Source organism: Phaseolus vulgaris, chromosome 3 (genome assembly GCF_000499845.2).
Source record: "Phaseolus vulgaris cultivar G19833 chromosome 3, P. vulgaris v2.0, whole genome shotgun sequence".
Taxonomy (NCBI): domain Eukaryota; kingdom Viridiplantae; phylum Streptophyta; class Magnoliopsida; order Fabales; family Fabaceae; genus Phaseolus; species Phaseolus vulgaris.
Genome location: NC_023757.2, coordinates 5,590,635 through 5,607,035, shown reverse-complemented (window position 1 = coordinate 5,607,035; position 16,401 = coordinate 5,590,635). Strand labels below are relative to the sequence as shown.

At 32.1% G+C, this 16,401-nt stretch overlaps 1 protein-coding gene across 4 annotated transcripts; it reads left to right on the top strand.

The window, feature by feature from the left end:
• Window positions 1–9,673: 9,673 nt before the first annotated feature.
• On the top strand, window positions 9,674–11,369 carry LOC137806409 (uncharacterized). 4 transcript variants are annotated; one of them, XM_068606522.1, is made up of 6 exons: window positions 9,674–9,925; window positions 10,008–10,100; window positions 10,195–10,296; window positions 10,431–10,585; window positions 10,712–11,069; window positions 11,157–11,369. In XM_068606522.1, the coding sequence occupies exons 1-4, from the start codon at window positions 9,761–9,763 to the stop codon at window positions 10,494–10,496; spliced, it is 426 nt and encodes a 141-aa protein (XP_068462623.1). In that variant the 5' UTR covers window positions 9,674–9,760; the 3' UTR covers window positions 10,497–10,585; window positions 10,712–11,069; window positions 11,157–11,369. The 4 variants fall into 4 exon arrangements, with proteins under 4 accessions (XP_068462623.1, XP_068462624.1, XP_068462622.1 ...); XM_068606523.1 differs by lacking the exon at window positions 10,431–10,585; XM_068606521.1 differs by lacking the exon at window positions 10,431–10,585 and having other exon boundaries at window positions 9,675–9,925; window positions 10,750–11,069.
• The last annotated feature ends 5,032 nt before the right edge of the window (window positions 11,370–16,401 follow it).

Below are 16,401 nucleotides of genomic sequence, written 5' to 3'. Positions count from 1 at the left end.
GAGAGGAAATAGGAGATTTATCTTTGGATAACAATGTTACAACAAAGCCAAAGGGTTAGAAAACTACCTTAAAAATTTAAGGTGCATGGGTGAAAGGATGTGCAAGTTATGGAAGATGAACGCAAAGACAAAGACAATGACAGTTGGGGTAAAAGATCAAATTGTTGTGGAAAATGGCAAAGAAGCAGTTGAACTGCATAACAATGGTCAATATTTTGATCTAATACTCATGGATAAGGACATGTCTGTCATGAATGGAATTGAGGTGCTGCTTTATTTGTGTTGTATGGAGGCCTAGTGTGAAGGCCACATGCAGACAGATTATGTAAGGAAAATAGTTATAAAGGATGCTTTAACTAGAGGTTTTTTTTTGGGGAACCATGAAGTGTTGCAGAAGAAGAAGGAGAAAACATGTTTACGCGAGAAGGAATTGTGTTAATCATGGTAGTGTTAGTAGAATAGTGGTTAAAAAAATCATTCCTAATGGTGGAACTTATCCAAAGGGAATTTGGGTCTAGGTTATTGTGTACCTTGCTTGGAAGGTGCTTACAATGTTGTTATATTCTGTTTGTGTAGGTTGTGTTGGCTATTTTTGTTATGTTTCTATTTGACTCCTTTTTGTATAAGGGTTGGAACACCCTCAAATGTTTTCTTTAATTTAATTAATTCATTTTTGATAAAAAAAATCACAAGTATTATACGACAAACTTTATTCTTGTATTAAATATAACAATAAAAATATATTATTTACGTAATAGTTTAAAAAAAATGCATTACTATTATTCATAAATCTTTTCTCTAACTCTTAGACAAAAGTTAGAGAAAAGAAGAGATATTATTAGTATAATATATATTTATTGAAATTAAAAGATTATTTGCATTAAAAAAACATAGCAAACCCTAATTTATATTATCAAAATGGATGGTTTTGATTTTTTTTCCTTAAGACATTGTGAAGAGAGGACTAATTTGAATCGCCATTTGAACATTAGGTTTGCATGTTCCAACCTCAAGTCTTACTAAAGTTAATCACCCCGCATCTAAAATATTGTCTAATTTGAAATTTGAAGCTTTGTCACGGTTTTGACTTTAAAAGGTATCTCGACGGATTAAAAGAATAAAATGTATATAAAATATCATTGACCTCGACTCCTTAGCAATGTGGAACTATTGGGTGTACCGAAACACTTACAACAAAATTGGAATTTTCACATGAAAGTGCATGTTAATTAACTACATGGCTTTTTTGGTTCATCTATGATTGCCACGAATAAGAAATTGTAGACTCCAAAACAACATTGCATATTATTAAGGGTGGTCATAGATTGGATTTTGGGTAATCCAATCCAAATCCAAATATTTGGATTGGATTTTAAATCAAAATCAATATTTATATAAAAAAAAAGTGAATTATATTTTAAATCAAATATGTAAAAGAGTTAAATACTATATAAATATTAAGAAAAATATAATAAAATTATAATTTAATAATACCAAAAAAATTAAAAATAACATAATATATAAATTCTTAACATTGAAATACACATGAATGTTCGGGACATCGGTCCAAGTAGGGATCGACTCAGGTAGAGGTCAGCTCAGGAAAGGTAATTAAGATAAAACAAAAAATATATATTTTATCTCTTGTGATAATATGCAAGTTAGTTATATATTAATTAATTAATACATGTTAGTTACATATTAATTAATAGTTGTTGAGAATAAAAGAGGAGCACCCAAGAATAATGGTGCACATGTTAAACAGAATGTTCTCCTACTGTTAGCACCTGAAGATAAGTGGTGCCTCTGACCAGGTAGTTTTCTGTTATTATCGTATGCTTTCGGTTGAGATTAGATTCTCGTGAGTGAGAGTTGTTAAACGAGTAAGTTATAAAAGGGGTTTGAGACCTCAGGTAAAGGGACATGGTTTCTAAATACTAGACTTAAACCGAATACTTATCTTATTTTCATAAGCTCTCACTGACTTGATCATCGGAGTGTGATCAACAGGTAGAGCTCATCTGTCCCAACAGAGCTACGTTCCAGTACAACGAGAAGATGCATAACAGAATCTAGAGAAGACAAGTTAACCGACGAAAAAGTCAACCGGAAAGAACACTTGCCTGTAATACTTTAATTAAACTTTGAAAATATTATATTCATTTATATGTATAAAATATTAGAGCAAATAAAATTCCAAAAAATAAATAAGCAACTGACTACCCCTAAAAATTTGGATTGGAAATATAGATTATCCAACTTTAAAAATCTATATAAATAAAATAGAAATTTGATATGAAAATATAATAAAATGTAAATAAATAAAATAGAAATTTGATATGAAAATATAATAAAATGTAAATAGATTAAGAAATATTTTTAAATAAATGGATTTTTAATAAATTAGAGGAGTGCAAGGGAAACCGTTTTAGAAAACTAGATTTTTTTGTCTACCCTAACCCTAATGGTAACGAAGATCATGTCAACAATCTCTTCTCTTTTTAAAAAAGAAAAAATTGGAGGAACAACAAACTATCGTTGAACTTGGATTTGTTTTCTTGAAGTACAAAGGGCTATTTGTTGGTCCTTTCATTAGAAATATTTAAGAAGGAACTTTCAAAGTAAATTATGATTTCACACTACTTTGGGATGAAGAATAAACACTACTAAATCACTATACAGATTTTTAAAATATAAGTTTTCAGTATAAAATGAAGCTGACAAGTTTCGGATCGTATGCTATTAATGGAGAAGTAAATGAAAAGAGTGTAGGGCCAAATAACTAAACAGAAAAGAGTGTCATCATGCATGCAGTACATTGGCACAGTACGTTGTGGAAACGTGTATGAAATGTCTTGATCGTTGTCAACAAATTTCGTAAATAGCACTTTTCATAACCAAAAAAATTTCAAAAATGACATAATCTTACATTTACAGCACCATTTTGTTGTGCAGGTAAGAATTTGATCACCAAAATATCCAATTCGAGTATACTGCATCCTCTTCTCAATACAATCACTAGTAACTTCTTTTATTAATATAATATTAATATTATAAAAAATCATTAAAATTAAATATTAATTTATAAATTTATTTATTAATAAAAATTATTTTACATATAAATAATTTTTTTAGTTTATAAAATAATATCTAATTTAATAAATGTAATGACTAATTAATTTTTATATCTAAAATTAGTTACATTTTATAATTTATATACACATTTTATATTTCTGTTTTTTTAGTTACATTTTAAAATAATAGAAGGAAATTTATAACAATATATATTGGCAAATAAAAAAATAAAGATAAATTATTCATATGTTAAAAGTAATTGCATACTACAAATCCTTCATTACAATTTACATGGAACCATTATAACTTTGTTTTCAAAAACATAGACGCACGGAATGTCTCTTTCATTTTGGTATTAGTTAAAAAAAAAAAGATTGTTAAGCAGTTGTATTTTAAAAAGGTCAAGATATTTTTCTCATTTTTTTGTGGTTGTTTTGAAAACTCAATCAGATTTCAACGGAATTTCACCCTATGTTTTTTTTCTTTTTAAATAACCAAATGAAGGAAATTTTTACCAATTTCTAGATAATTTATTTGAAAAATTTTACAATCAACATATGTTTTTATTTTTTAAAATTTAACCATTATAAATAAGTACTATTAATTAAATTTTATTTTAATATAAATTATTAGTGCTGGACCAAGTATAAAGACTATAAGCACTAGCCATTAGAATTTCTTAGCTAACGTTAATTTGCAGTTTTTTGCAGGTACAATACTATCCAATAACAGGGTTGTAGGGTTCCCAGTGATCTCAGTGGCTGGTGATACAGTTGTTCTGTTGGTTATCTAAAGCCAAATCAGAGCCTGCTCAAGTTTACGTTGCTAGGCTCCTCCTTTGTTCTGGCTTGAAGCTGCCTGGTGGTTTTCGGTATGCTGTTTGGCTGGTTAAATGCAGACGTAGGATCCCAACAAGTAGCTCTAGGTTGCAGGAGGTTTGGGCCTTTTCGAGTCATGTTTTTGTCCAAGGGTCATCTTGTTTCATACACCCTTCTTTTTGGCCTATGGTTTTTCAGCACAATCTGGTAGCAGAGAAGGGGTTTCGCCTGGCTGGTGCTGGAATGATGGTGTAGTATGCTGTTTTGGTAAATTAATTGCTGCATATTTTGCTGCTGTATTTGTTTTGGTTTGGTTGCTGCCACAATCATCTTAAGCTTACTATGATGCTGGTGTTTTCTTTGGATATTGCTCCAAGTGGTTCCAGTTACATGCTTTGCTCCTCCTTCAGGTTGTAATACAGATTGGATGTAGGTGTTTGATATATATATATATATATATATATATATATATATATATATTTTAAATCAGCAATAAAGATTTAATAAATAGAAGTACTCCAACCCATTTACACAATTCCTTATACTGAAGAAATGAGGTTTCCAGATAACATGCCTAAACATAGACATATTATACACATATATTTGTTAATCTTAACCTCTTTAAAAACAACAAGATGTCAATACATAAACCAAATTAGCTATCAAGGAATCCTGCAACTTAGTCCAATTCCAGACTATAAGCGTATCAGCTCAAAAGAAAGACTTTGTCTCCTTGCTATCTACTGCATTTTCCAAGCATCCATTATGATTATAGTTGTACCCCAAGGGCATTCCTCTCATGCAAACCAAGAATCCAACCAAAAGCAAAGAAAGGGCGTTAATAATCAATGTATTCATTTTAAACATTCATATACATTAATACACCAATCAGAATAAGAGAAATTTGACTTTGGAAATTTATAACTTACCCATGCCCACGCCTTTACTTGGGCCAAAGCAAAAATTTCAACAGGATCCACCACTGCATTATTGAAAATTACCCTACTCCTATGATTCCAAATTCCCCAAATAATAGAAATCCACATACATTTCCAAACACAATTTCCCAAGTAGTTTAGACCCGTAAAACCTATTTGTTCAAAATATTGAATAGCATTATCACAATGTACAAAAGCTCTACCAGCCCAAGCATTAGACATACACCATACTTTAGAAGTCACTTTACATGTGAAGAAAAGATGATTTATTGTTTCAAGCTCAGACCCACACATGACACACATTCCCCTTCCAACCTGAATTCCTCTATGTACTAAATTATCATATGTTGCAATTTTACCAAATAAAACACGCCAGGCAAAGTAATGTGCTGATGGTAGAGCTTTTAGGCTCCAAAAAGAATCAAAATTGAAAGCAGAGCATGAATGTGACTGCAAATTATTTTGTTGGCATAAGATTTTATAAGCAGAATTAACAATAAAACAATTTGAGATATCACCTACCCACATCCACTCATCATTTCTACAAGCATCTATTTTAATAGTCTTCAATTCATCCATAAATTCATTTATAATTTCATTTTCCCATAAAAACCACTCTCTTCTCCATTCGATTTGCCATACCCACTGATTTTCTTGCCATACCCCATATTTATCTACAGAGCCCTCTTTAAGCACTGAGTTTGAAAAAATTATGGGATATCTGTTTTTGAAAGTATCATTCCTTATCCAATGGTTTGTCCAAAACATAATATTACTCCCTGCACCGGCCTTCCACCTTCTCTGATTATCAAACCAAGAGTTTGAGTTTCCTCCGCACACCTTCTTGATATCTCTCCACCACCAAGATTCAGTATTTGACACAACACTATCATCTAACTCTCTCCAAGACCCATATTTAGATTCCAATACCTGTTTCCAAAGTCCTGATTTTTCACAATCAAGTCTCCATTTCCATTTCCCAAGAAGAGCCATATTAAACAACTTTACATCCTTAATTCCCAGTCCTCCTTCCAATTTGGATTGACATAGAAGGTCCCACTTAATCCAGGCTATCTTCCTTTTATCACTTCCCCATCCCCATAGAAAATCTCTTTGTAATCTTGTGATTAAATTCCCAACTGTTGTAGGCATTTTGAACAGAGATAAGTAATATAAAGGGACAACTGAAATGACAAATTTTATCAAAGTAACTCTTCCAGCAAAAGATAAAAATTTTCCTTTCCAACTAGAAAGCTTGCTTTTAATTTTTGCTATCATATCATTCCAAAACACTTTTTTCCTATGATTATCTCCCACAGGAACCCCTAAATTTTTAAAAGGAACTTCCATTTGATTACAATTTAAAATCGTAGAGTATCTTAGAATTTCAGTATGTTGTGCACCTATACCTGCGATTTTACTTTTTCGAAAATTCACCTTCAAACCAGACACAAGTTCAAAACATCTTAGAGTACATTTAATTGTTGTAATGTTTTTCACGTTATCCTCACAGAAAAATATAGTATCATCAGCAAACTGTAACATACTAACCTGAACCTGATCCAAGCCTACTTTAATCCCATCATAGAGTCCTTTTTGTTGGGCCACTCTCATGACTCTAGCCAAACCTTCAGCCACTATAAGAAATAGAGATGGTGCTAAAGGGTCGCCTTGCCTTAGGCCCTTTGCCGGTTGGAATTGTTCAGTAGGACTTCCATTGACAAGTATGGATATAGATGATGATTCTAAGCAACTCCTAATCCATTTAATCCGTGTATTTCCAAACCCCATCCTTTGTAACATATAAAATAGAAAATTCCAATCCACAGAGTCGTAGGCTTTCTCAAAATCAGCCTTAACAATGATACACTTACTCTTCTTCTTTCTTACCTCCTCTATAACTTAATTTGCCACAATTATGCTATCAAGAATACCCCTTCCTTGAATGAAAGCCGATTGTTTATGATCAATGATTATATGCATGATTTTCTACAGTCTTCTAACTAAAAATTTTGCTATGATTTTGTAAAAACTGCCAACTAAGTATAATGCCTTTTAATATTCATTGATTAATTTTAATTTGCTGATGTTATTTTGCAGGCAAACTTTGAAATTCCTGATGTGGAACCGCTTCGATCAAAGATTATATCCAATATCAGACTCAAATTTCGTACCTTTAAGTCAAGACTGACTTCGAGATACATTTTTGGCGACCTTAAAGACAAAAATTCATGTTTAAAGTACCAACATATTGATGAAGAGACATGGCGTCTTTTTAGAGAAAGCCGTGAAAATGAGGCTTGGATGGTAAGTGAAGTAACTTTTTTGTTTATATAACATTAATAAGTTTATCTTATTTACTTCAGTTTGTTTATTTCAATTATGACAGGATCGTCGGAAGAAAGCTCAAGAGATAGCTTTGAAGAATCTTACCCCGCATGTTATGTCTCGTTCGGGGTATCGAAAACTTGAGCAAACACTGATGGTGGAAAAGGAGAAATCTCAACAGGGGACGTTGTCTGAGAATGTGGAAACAGGGGTCACTTCTCCTCCATCACCACCTTTTTGCCATGTAAAATGGAAGAGGGCCCAAATTAAAAAGTCGGGTGCACCAAGTTCTGAGCAATCCGGGGTTATCATCGAAAAAATTGTAAGTTATTTTTGTTATTTTCATTTTTTTTAAAGCATTAATTATATTAATAATTGAAAATATGATTTTTGTGTACTCTTGCAGGATTCCTTGGAATCCGACGGTAAATTTGTTGCTGAAGGTCGTCACGATATCCTGGTTGAAGCAATTGGACGACCTGAGCACTCTGGTCGTGTTCGTGCAGCTGGACAAGGGGTCGGAACTAAACTATATTTTGGAGTTTCAGAACGACAGCCATCCTCCTCCTCCAAAGAGAACAAAACTCAAATGTAGACTAAGATACGTGAAGAAATAATGGAGGAGATGAAAAAGGAGACTGATTTGATGTGGCTGGAGATGAAAAAGGAGAATGATCGAATGCGACAAGATTTTCTATCGCAACAAGTTTGTGCTGAGCTGATTCAACCCCTTGTTAGTCCCACTCCCAAGAGCACAAAGGGGAGTTGTGCGGCTCCTCCAACATCAGGGGATGATATCAATGGGCAGACGGAGGATTGTGAGCTACTGGTAGTGGGCGGCAAACTTCCTAGGTGGTGGTACTTGGAAAAGTCTATAAAAACGCCACCACGTTTCATGAATTGGTTTCCTCAAAGGGTAGGTACAATATGTTCTTACAAGTTAGAAATGTCAATTTCAAAGATATACTGACAACAAGCATTATTTTTGTAGATTAATAACCCAGACATTTCAAGTACAGTTGCAAATGATCTTAAGTATCTAGCTCAAGGTCCAACAACACATGCTAGAAGAATTTCTGCCTTTAATGTAAATGGTTTCAAATTCAGAACTGAAAGTCGAGAACATGACTTAAAAACCCAAAACTGTGGAGTGTTCTTAACTTCTTCAACATCATGTGTTGCAAATGGTGTGGATCAAAATATTAGACAAGCAAATTTGGCATATTATGGCAAATTAGAAGATATAATTGAGCTTAATTACTATGGTCATTTTAAAGTTATCTTGTTCAAATGTAAATGGGCTGACACCACAAGGGACTGGGGGTTGAGGAAGGATCCTTGGGGTTTCACTTGTATTAACTTTTCAAGGTTAATTCACACGGGAGATCGTGAGGAGCATGATCCATACATTGAAACTTCACAAGCTGAAATGGTATATTATATAGATGATGAGGTGAATAAGGAATGTCAATTACTGTCCATTTGAAACCACGAGACTTGTATGATATGGGAGAAGCAGATGGTGAAGTTTGTGAAGTAGAACCATGTCCACAACAAGACTTAAATGAATTTTTCAGCAACTCTGACCAATTGGCATTATATAGGGAGGATGAAGATGATGAATTACTAAATAAGGACAACAATGATGATGAACTTCATGAAAATGACTTAATGTCAGAGTAATAATAACCTTGGTTCAGCTGCACTATTAATATGTTCATTCATCTACTATGTGCATGTATGAAGCTTTTAATATATCTTCACTTTTAATATATCTTCAAATTTAAATTATGTTGTTGATTACTTCATTTTTAAGTGCAGATATGCCTAAACCTAAGAGGATCAAGAACTTGCTTAAGTCAGTTGCTAGTTCAGACAAATCTGTGGCCAACTATGTAAACATTAATGCTACGCCTTCTGCTACACAGGACCAGACAAGAACTACTTCTGCAAGTCCATTTGGATCTCCACTACCACAAGCTTCTCAATCTATTCATCAACAAACCTCACAACCTACACAACCACAAACTTCACAAGTTCCACAATCACAAGCTTCACAAGTTCCACAACCACAGACTGAATCTGAACTTCCAGCAACTTCTGAGTCTGCACCAGCACAACCAACTTCTGAGTCTGTACCTGAAAGAGTGCAACCAAGAAAATCAAGGCAATCAAACCACTATTGGTTTGTTGATGCTATAGGTAAAATCTTTTGTATTTTTTTTCTTTACATGTAATAAGTTTCACTGCACATGAAATAATGTATTTGGATTTTTATAGATGAGGAAGGAGTTAGTCAAAAACTAAAGGTGAAGGTGAACTATGATGACAATTTTCAACCAATTGGAGAAGCTTCTGGTTTACTTGCTGGAGTCTGTGGACAGCTAGCAACAAACCATGTATTGTTCCCTATTAGTTTTGAAAAGTGGTCAACTTTGCCAGATACTTACAAGGATACAGTGTGGGAGAATGCACTAAAGGTAATATAACTTACATTGAAATAACTTTAATTTATTCAATACATTTGGACTAACTTCTTTTCTTTTTTTGAAGTCTCGATTTTGTTTCAAAGTAAATGAAGACTTGGCTAAAAGAGATGTTATGTTTAAAATTGGGAAACTGTGGAGGGAATACAGATGCAAGCTTTGGAATGAATTTTATGACCCTCTTATTAGCAGAAGTGACCTCATCAAGAATGTTCCAGCTGGATTAAACATGGAACAATGGGCTGTTTTTGTTGATTATCGTTTGAGGCCTTCTACAGTGGTATGGTAAACTCTGTTTTATTTTATTATTAATAAGCTTAGTTTAAGTTTACACAAAACCACCTACTATTTTCACTTTGTAGAACATGTGTAATAGAAATAGAGATATAAGGAAGAGACAAATTATTCCTCACACTGGTGGTGCTATGTCTTTGTCAAGAAGAAGAAATAATTTGGTATTTGTTTACTTATATTGTGCTCTCTATTTTAATTTTAATATATTACAATTTTCACCACATTATACTTATGTTATTATTGTTGAACATATAGAAAATTGAGACTGGTAAAAATATTGGACGAGCTGAAATGTGGAAGATCACACATAAGAGGAAAAATGGCACATATGTGAATGATGAGGCCCTAGAAATTGGGGTAAGTGTTTGGACTGCTTTGATGATGATGTATTGATCATGGAAATATATTGGATTGCTTTGATGATGATGTATTGATCATGATGATATATTGGACTGCTTTGATGATGATGTATTGATCATGGAAATATATAGGACTGCTTTGATGATGATGTACTGATTATGATGATATATTGGACTGCTTTGATGATGATGTATTGATCATGAAAATATATTGGACTGCTTTGATGATGATGTATTGATCATGATGATATATTGGATTGCTTGCATACATCAAATCTTCCTCCTAAGTAAGCATCATGATTACATGCAAATGCTCATGCTATTTGGATGCCTGATTATTATGTTTACTGCTGCCATAATATATTCTAACAAGTATATATGTTGTTCTTTTGATTATTTTCAATTTTATCCAGGAAAAAAATTGATGAACTAATGTTGACAAATCCAAAAGGTGGTTCAGATATATCTCCAGAAGATCCAATTGGTGTCATATTTGGAAAGGAGCATCCGGGTCGAGTTAGAGGGCTATCATATGGAGCTTGTCCCAGCCTTGCTTTCAAAGGATCCACAACAAGGCTAAGTGGTATGAACCATGCTTCCTCTAGTTCAACTTCGTCAAATGTGGAGGACAAGGTAACTCAAATGGAAAATGAGCTTGCAACTCTGAAAAATCAAATGAACACTTTGCTTGCATATATTGCTTTAAGAAAAGATGTTCCAGAACATTTTGCTGCAATGGCAGCTAATTTGGTTCATGCATCCACCAATGAGGTATTAATATATTTAAATATTTATTAGTGTCTTTTATTTTATAATTATAAACATACAAATTCATCAACTTCAAATTATTTATTTCAGGCATCAGATTATGGAAGTGGTGCTCCATCACCTAATCAAGTAATAGGATCAAGTGCCGGAAGCAAAACTAATTAGGGATGTGTGTTTTAATTTTAAACTTGATTAGGGATATATGAACTTTTGAACAATTATGTGTTGTAATTTTGAATTTGATTAGGGATGTATGAACTTTTTATGTGTTTTAATTTTCAATTACATATAAACTTTTGAACATTATTATGTGTGCTTTAATTTTCAATGAAATGAATGGATGGTTATAACTTTATACATTATTTTATTTAATTATGAAAAAGTGGTGGTTAAATTTTATAATTGTATAAAATAGATTATAAAAAAGTGGTGGTTAATTTATAATTGTATAAAACAGATTACAAAAAGGGGTTAAATTTTATTTATTCAGTATTAAAATTACGTCAGTTAAAAACGCCACTACTTACGTATATTATGGTGTTAGAATTTTCTTCAATCATTGTAAATTGCGACAGTTATAACTGACACTACTTACATATGAAAACCGCTACTATTTACACTAAATTTAAAGTGGCGGGTGTTGCGGCGGGTAACATGAAACCGCCACATTAAACTTTGTGGCGGCCAGTTCTATGGCGGTTTGGGAAACCGCCAAAAGTGTATATTATGGCGGTTATAAACGCCACTTTATACGGAAAAAACCGCCACAATATACACTTTTTTTTGTAGTGCTTACATAACGTTCCTCTCTCCCCTGATGTGGCGAAGGTAATAGTTGAAAAAGTACTATTTCCTGATGCTCGTGTTCCACTACCTTCAGATGAGGTAACCACTGTGGCCGATGCATTTCAGACATTCGTTGCCTGGCCCAGAGAGCTCATTCGATCTATGCCCGAACCTTATGTAATAATTTTATTTCATTATATTATTTTTTATTTATATTTATATATTACATATAATTTAATACAAATGTTGTTTATCTTGTAGAAACCTTTTCAACCACCAAGTCCGGAAAAGAAGCGTGAGGTTCCAGTTGACGATCCTATAGCTTCCCTACGTCTCATTGCTAGTCAGATTGGCAATGAACCTTTTCCAGTTTCGTGGGATAATACATTTTTTCAAATAAACACTGAACTGCCACTGATGATTTACAACACAGATTTATCAGAATTTATATCTGGGAAATAGGAGCTCAATATAAGTATAATTCAATTTTTTATGATGTAAGTATCTTTACCTATTATTCAATTTACTTTATGTTAAATTATTATTGATTATGCTTTAACTAAAAACTTGTAGGTTTTTGCATAGAGTCTGTATCACTAAGGGGAAGGAAAATATGTATGGATTCTTAGATCCTGCATATACTAATCCCGTTGGACCAAACTCATATGAGACTCAAGCATACATCACTAACACCCTGGAAAAAGAGGGAAAACAAATTTATTTATGCCCTTATATTAATGAGTAAGTTTAATATGTCATCAATTATTATTATTTCATGTTTTAAATATTTACTAACTCTTTTCATTGATGATATAGGCATCATTGACAGTTACTTGTCTTATCAATGGTTGATAAGACTGTTGTGTGGTTTTGTTCTCTACACAAGAAGATTCCGACAAAATTTAAGGATATCATTGATACGTAAGTACATTATAAACTGAACTTTGTATATGTTACTAATTAACCATCTACTAACGAGGTTTTTTGTATTAACCAGTTCATGGCGTGGATATAACATTCTAAAAGGTCGATCAAATTCAAATAATTTGAACTGGATAAGAATAAAGGTTTGTAATTTTTTTCTTTCTCTATTATCATTGTTTATCAATATACTAACATATTACTTTTTATTGAATTATAGTGTAATAAACAACGAGGAAGCTATGAGTGTGGCTATTACATTATGCAATGGATGATTACCATTATAAGACTAGGTGTTAAAACTGGTTGGAAAGAGGTACTATATATGTTAAATCATTTTTATAATTCTTGAACATATATATATCTAAAAACTAATTTATGTCAACTTTGCAATGCAATTATTCACAGAAGAAACACCAATGAATGAGGAAGACCTTTCATATGTTAGAGATTCTTGGTCCACATATTTCATAAATTTTTATAACTTTAACATAGGTAAACAATAGTGGTTTTATTATATGTAATTTGATTACTTGTAAATGTACATTTTGATGATTTCAATTGATTACTATATTTCTGTATTTGTCTGGCTGGGTTTGATCATTATGCAGGTTATTAAATTATATGGTTTCTGCACAATACAAACTGCACTTTAAAAAAAAAACACTATTTACAAATGCGGTCATTTACCAAGACCGCATTTGTAAATGTGATTTATGAATGCGGTTCTTACCAAGACCACATTTGTAAATCCTAAACCCCTAACCCTCATCCCTCATTCAGAATAATATACAAATGCGATTATTATAAGTAACCACATTTGTAAATGTGATTTATGAATGCGGTTTTATGACCGCATTTGTAAATGCCCGATTTACGAATGCGTGCTGATCAAATGCGGTTCTATGACCGCATTTGTAAATGTAAAATAGCCGCATTTGTTTTACATTTCTGCACTAGTGTTACGAATGCGGCTAATTAACTGCCTTCTTATATAGCTACCATTTTAAATGTAAATTAGCCATTGTTGTTTTGCCTTTCTGCATCAGTGATTTAAACCCCTTTCGAGCAAACAAACTACTTCCACTTACATTACTAGAAAATCATTAAATAGAAATCAATTTTATAGATAAAAAATAATCAATTGTTATATTGACTACAATTATATATTATTTTAGAGACTAAAAAATTATTGGTATCTAAATTAGTTTCTATTATTGATAAATAGTTTTTAAATTAGTATATAATTCTAACTAGATCCAGTATAGAAGCTCAACTTAAAGGAATGACTCTTAGATTCTGTAAAGGTTTAAGACTCAAACTGCTCCTTCAAGATTTAGGGTTTACACATATGTGTGTGTCACCTTCAATTGTGATGTGGACGTTAGGTAGTTTACCCACAAACAATGTGCGCATGAGTAGCTGAAACAGTGAGAATGCGACTAACCAAAACAATGAGTTATCCACCAACCTCAATGCGTAGGTAATACCTACCAACCTCAATCTATAGATAAATTCGTAGGTAATTTTCCATATTTTATTTTTAATTATTTCATTATTTTTTTTTCTTTTTTTTCAATTATTATTTATGCCTACTTTTATGATTATTATTTATGTTATCATATTATTATTATGTATATTATTATATTACTATTATTAATTTAATAATGTTAATAGTTTTTTTTACCAACAATAATAAAGTTAGTGGTATGAATACCTATCGACTTCAGCCCGTAAATGATACCCAACAACTTTAATTCGTAGGTATTATCCACCAACTTGAGTCCATAGATAATATCCACCAACGTGAGTCTATAGGTAATACTTGTTGGGTATGAAGTCATGACCAATTGGGTTGGGCTAACTAGACACATGTTTAGTGAGTGGGCTTAATTATAATGTCCCTTTATTATCTCTATTTATCTCTATTTAAAGAGATCATTGTACTTGTAATTGGTGTGCAACAAGATATAATGTAAACCTAATAGTTGCCCGGGTGGATGTAGGTTGCAGTTGGCGACCGAACCACGTTAAATCTTGTGTCGTTTATTTTTCTGCAGTTGATTCGTGATTATGTGTGTTGTTTCCGCGTGCATTTTTCCCATCAATACTTACCAACTTCAGTCAGTGGATAAATTTGAGGATAATCTTACATATCTTTCTTTAATTTTTTTAATTATTTTTTTATCTTTTATTTTTATTTACAATTATTATTTAATACTGTTACTTATGAATATTAGTTATGATTATTATTTATAATTATTCATATTATAATAATATTATTAATAGTACACATATATTTAAGATTGTTAATATTATTCGTATTATTAAAATTATTAAGATTATTTATGAGAGAAATGTGAGTGAATTGGCAGGTTAAGGTTAAGAGAGAAGGAGTTGAATGAAGTGTGAGTTTCAAAGAAAGTGAAGCGAAATTTTTGGTAATTTTTCTTAATCAACAGAACGAGACGAGAAACATTTCCAACTCTCTTTATGTTGCTTGATAGTTTAACTTCTAAAACTAACTTCTAAACAGTTATGGTTGACTGTCTCCTACCTATTTTCAACAACTTTAGTAACAAGTAATAGCAACAACTTTAAAGGCATTCACCTACTCCCTGTTATAGCGATTACGACATTTTCCACGACTATTGTACTCTGCATGCATGATTATTACCTTTGTTAATATTAAATATTTTCGAATTCGTTGTTTAGTGGGACATTTGATTACGTTTAGTACACTGTTTAAAAATTTACTTCTGCATAAGGAAACAACGTACGTGAAACTTTACTCCTTCATTCACCTCTTTGCAACTCATCTTGTATTGTATTTCATCGTAAGACCACCATTTCTGTACTGCATTATTGGATCTGCCACAGCAACAGATTTACTTACAACTTTTAATTTTAACTTTGAATTTTCACTTGGATTCTTCATCAAATAGCTCAAAAAAATGTAGCTGTTCATCGATATTGTTATCTGTTATATTTATGATGAGTTGATCGTACGAATAAATTAAACTATGAAGTAGAAGCTCCTTACATTCATTTTCAACTACATTGATATTTTGTAAAAGTTGGGCAAATAACCTATTTAGATTGTTGATGAGGTTTGTCCCTAGAACACCCTCATTCAAAGTGTAAAGGTTTCTCTTTAAGCATATTCTTGTGTAAAGTGACATAACATTGTACAATTTTATGAGAGTGTTCCAAATATCCTTAGTAGTAGTATTTTCCGTAATGATAGATAAAATCGTATATGTCATAGTGAAAAATTGGAATAACATTATGATTAATTTATTTTTGCCTTCGATTTGTGATGTACACGGGTTTTTCTTCAATTGCATTTCTATTACGAAGTGGATTTTAAGTCTAACTCAACCCCATAAAACTGTCTCATGAGGTTGAGGTTTGCACCCACTTATATACAACGAAATGTCCTTATCTCTATTCGATGTGGGATCTCCAACAATTTCCAAAATTATATTTACTCAAAATTGTTTTTCTAAACAAAAAAATATTTTCCATTGAACTACTCTATAAAATGAACTTATGTACTTTTTCACTATAAATAGTACTATCTATTGGAACAAAGATCGTACGTCGTGAACCAGTACAACAGCTATGT

Bases quoted from the DNA above. Each gene is read 5' to 3' on its own strand.
- LOC137806409 (XM_068606521.1), top strand. From the start codon at position 9,761: ATGTTTAAAATTGGGAAACTGTGGAGGGAATACAGATGCAAGCTTTGG. The intron at 9,926-10,007 runs GTATGGTAAACT...TTCACTTTGTAG, and splicing joins GTTTGAGGCCTTCTACAGTG to AACATGTGTAATAGAAATAG. The intron at 10,297-10,749 runs GTAAGTGTTTGG...CAAATCCAAAAG, and splicing joins ATGAGGCCCTAGAAATTGGG to GTGGTTCAGATATATCTCCA.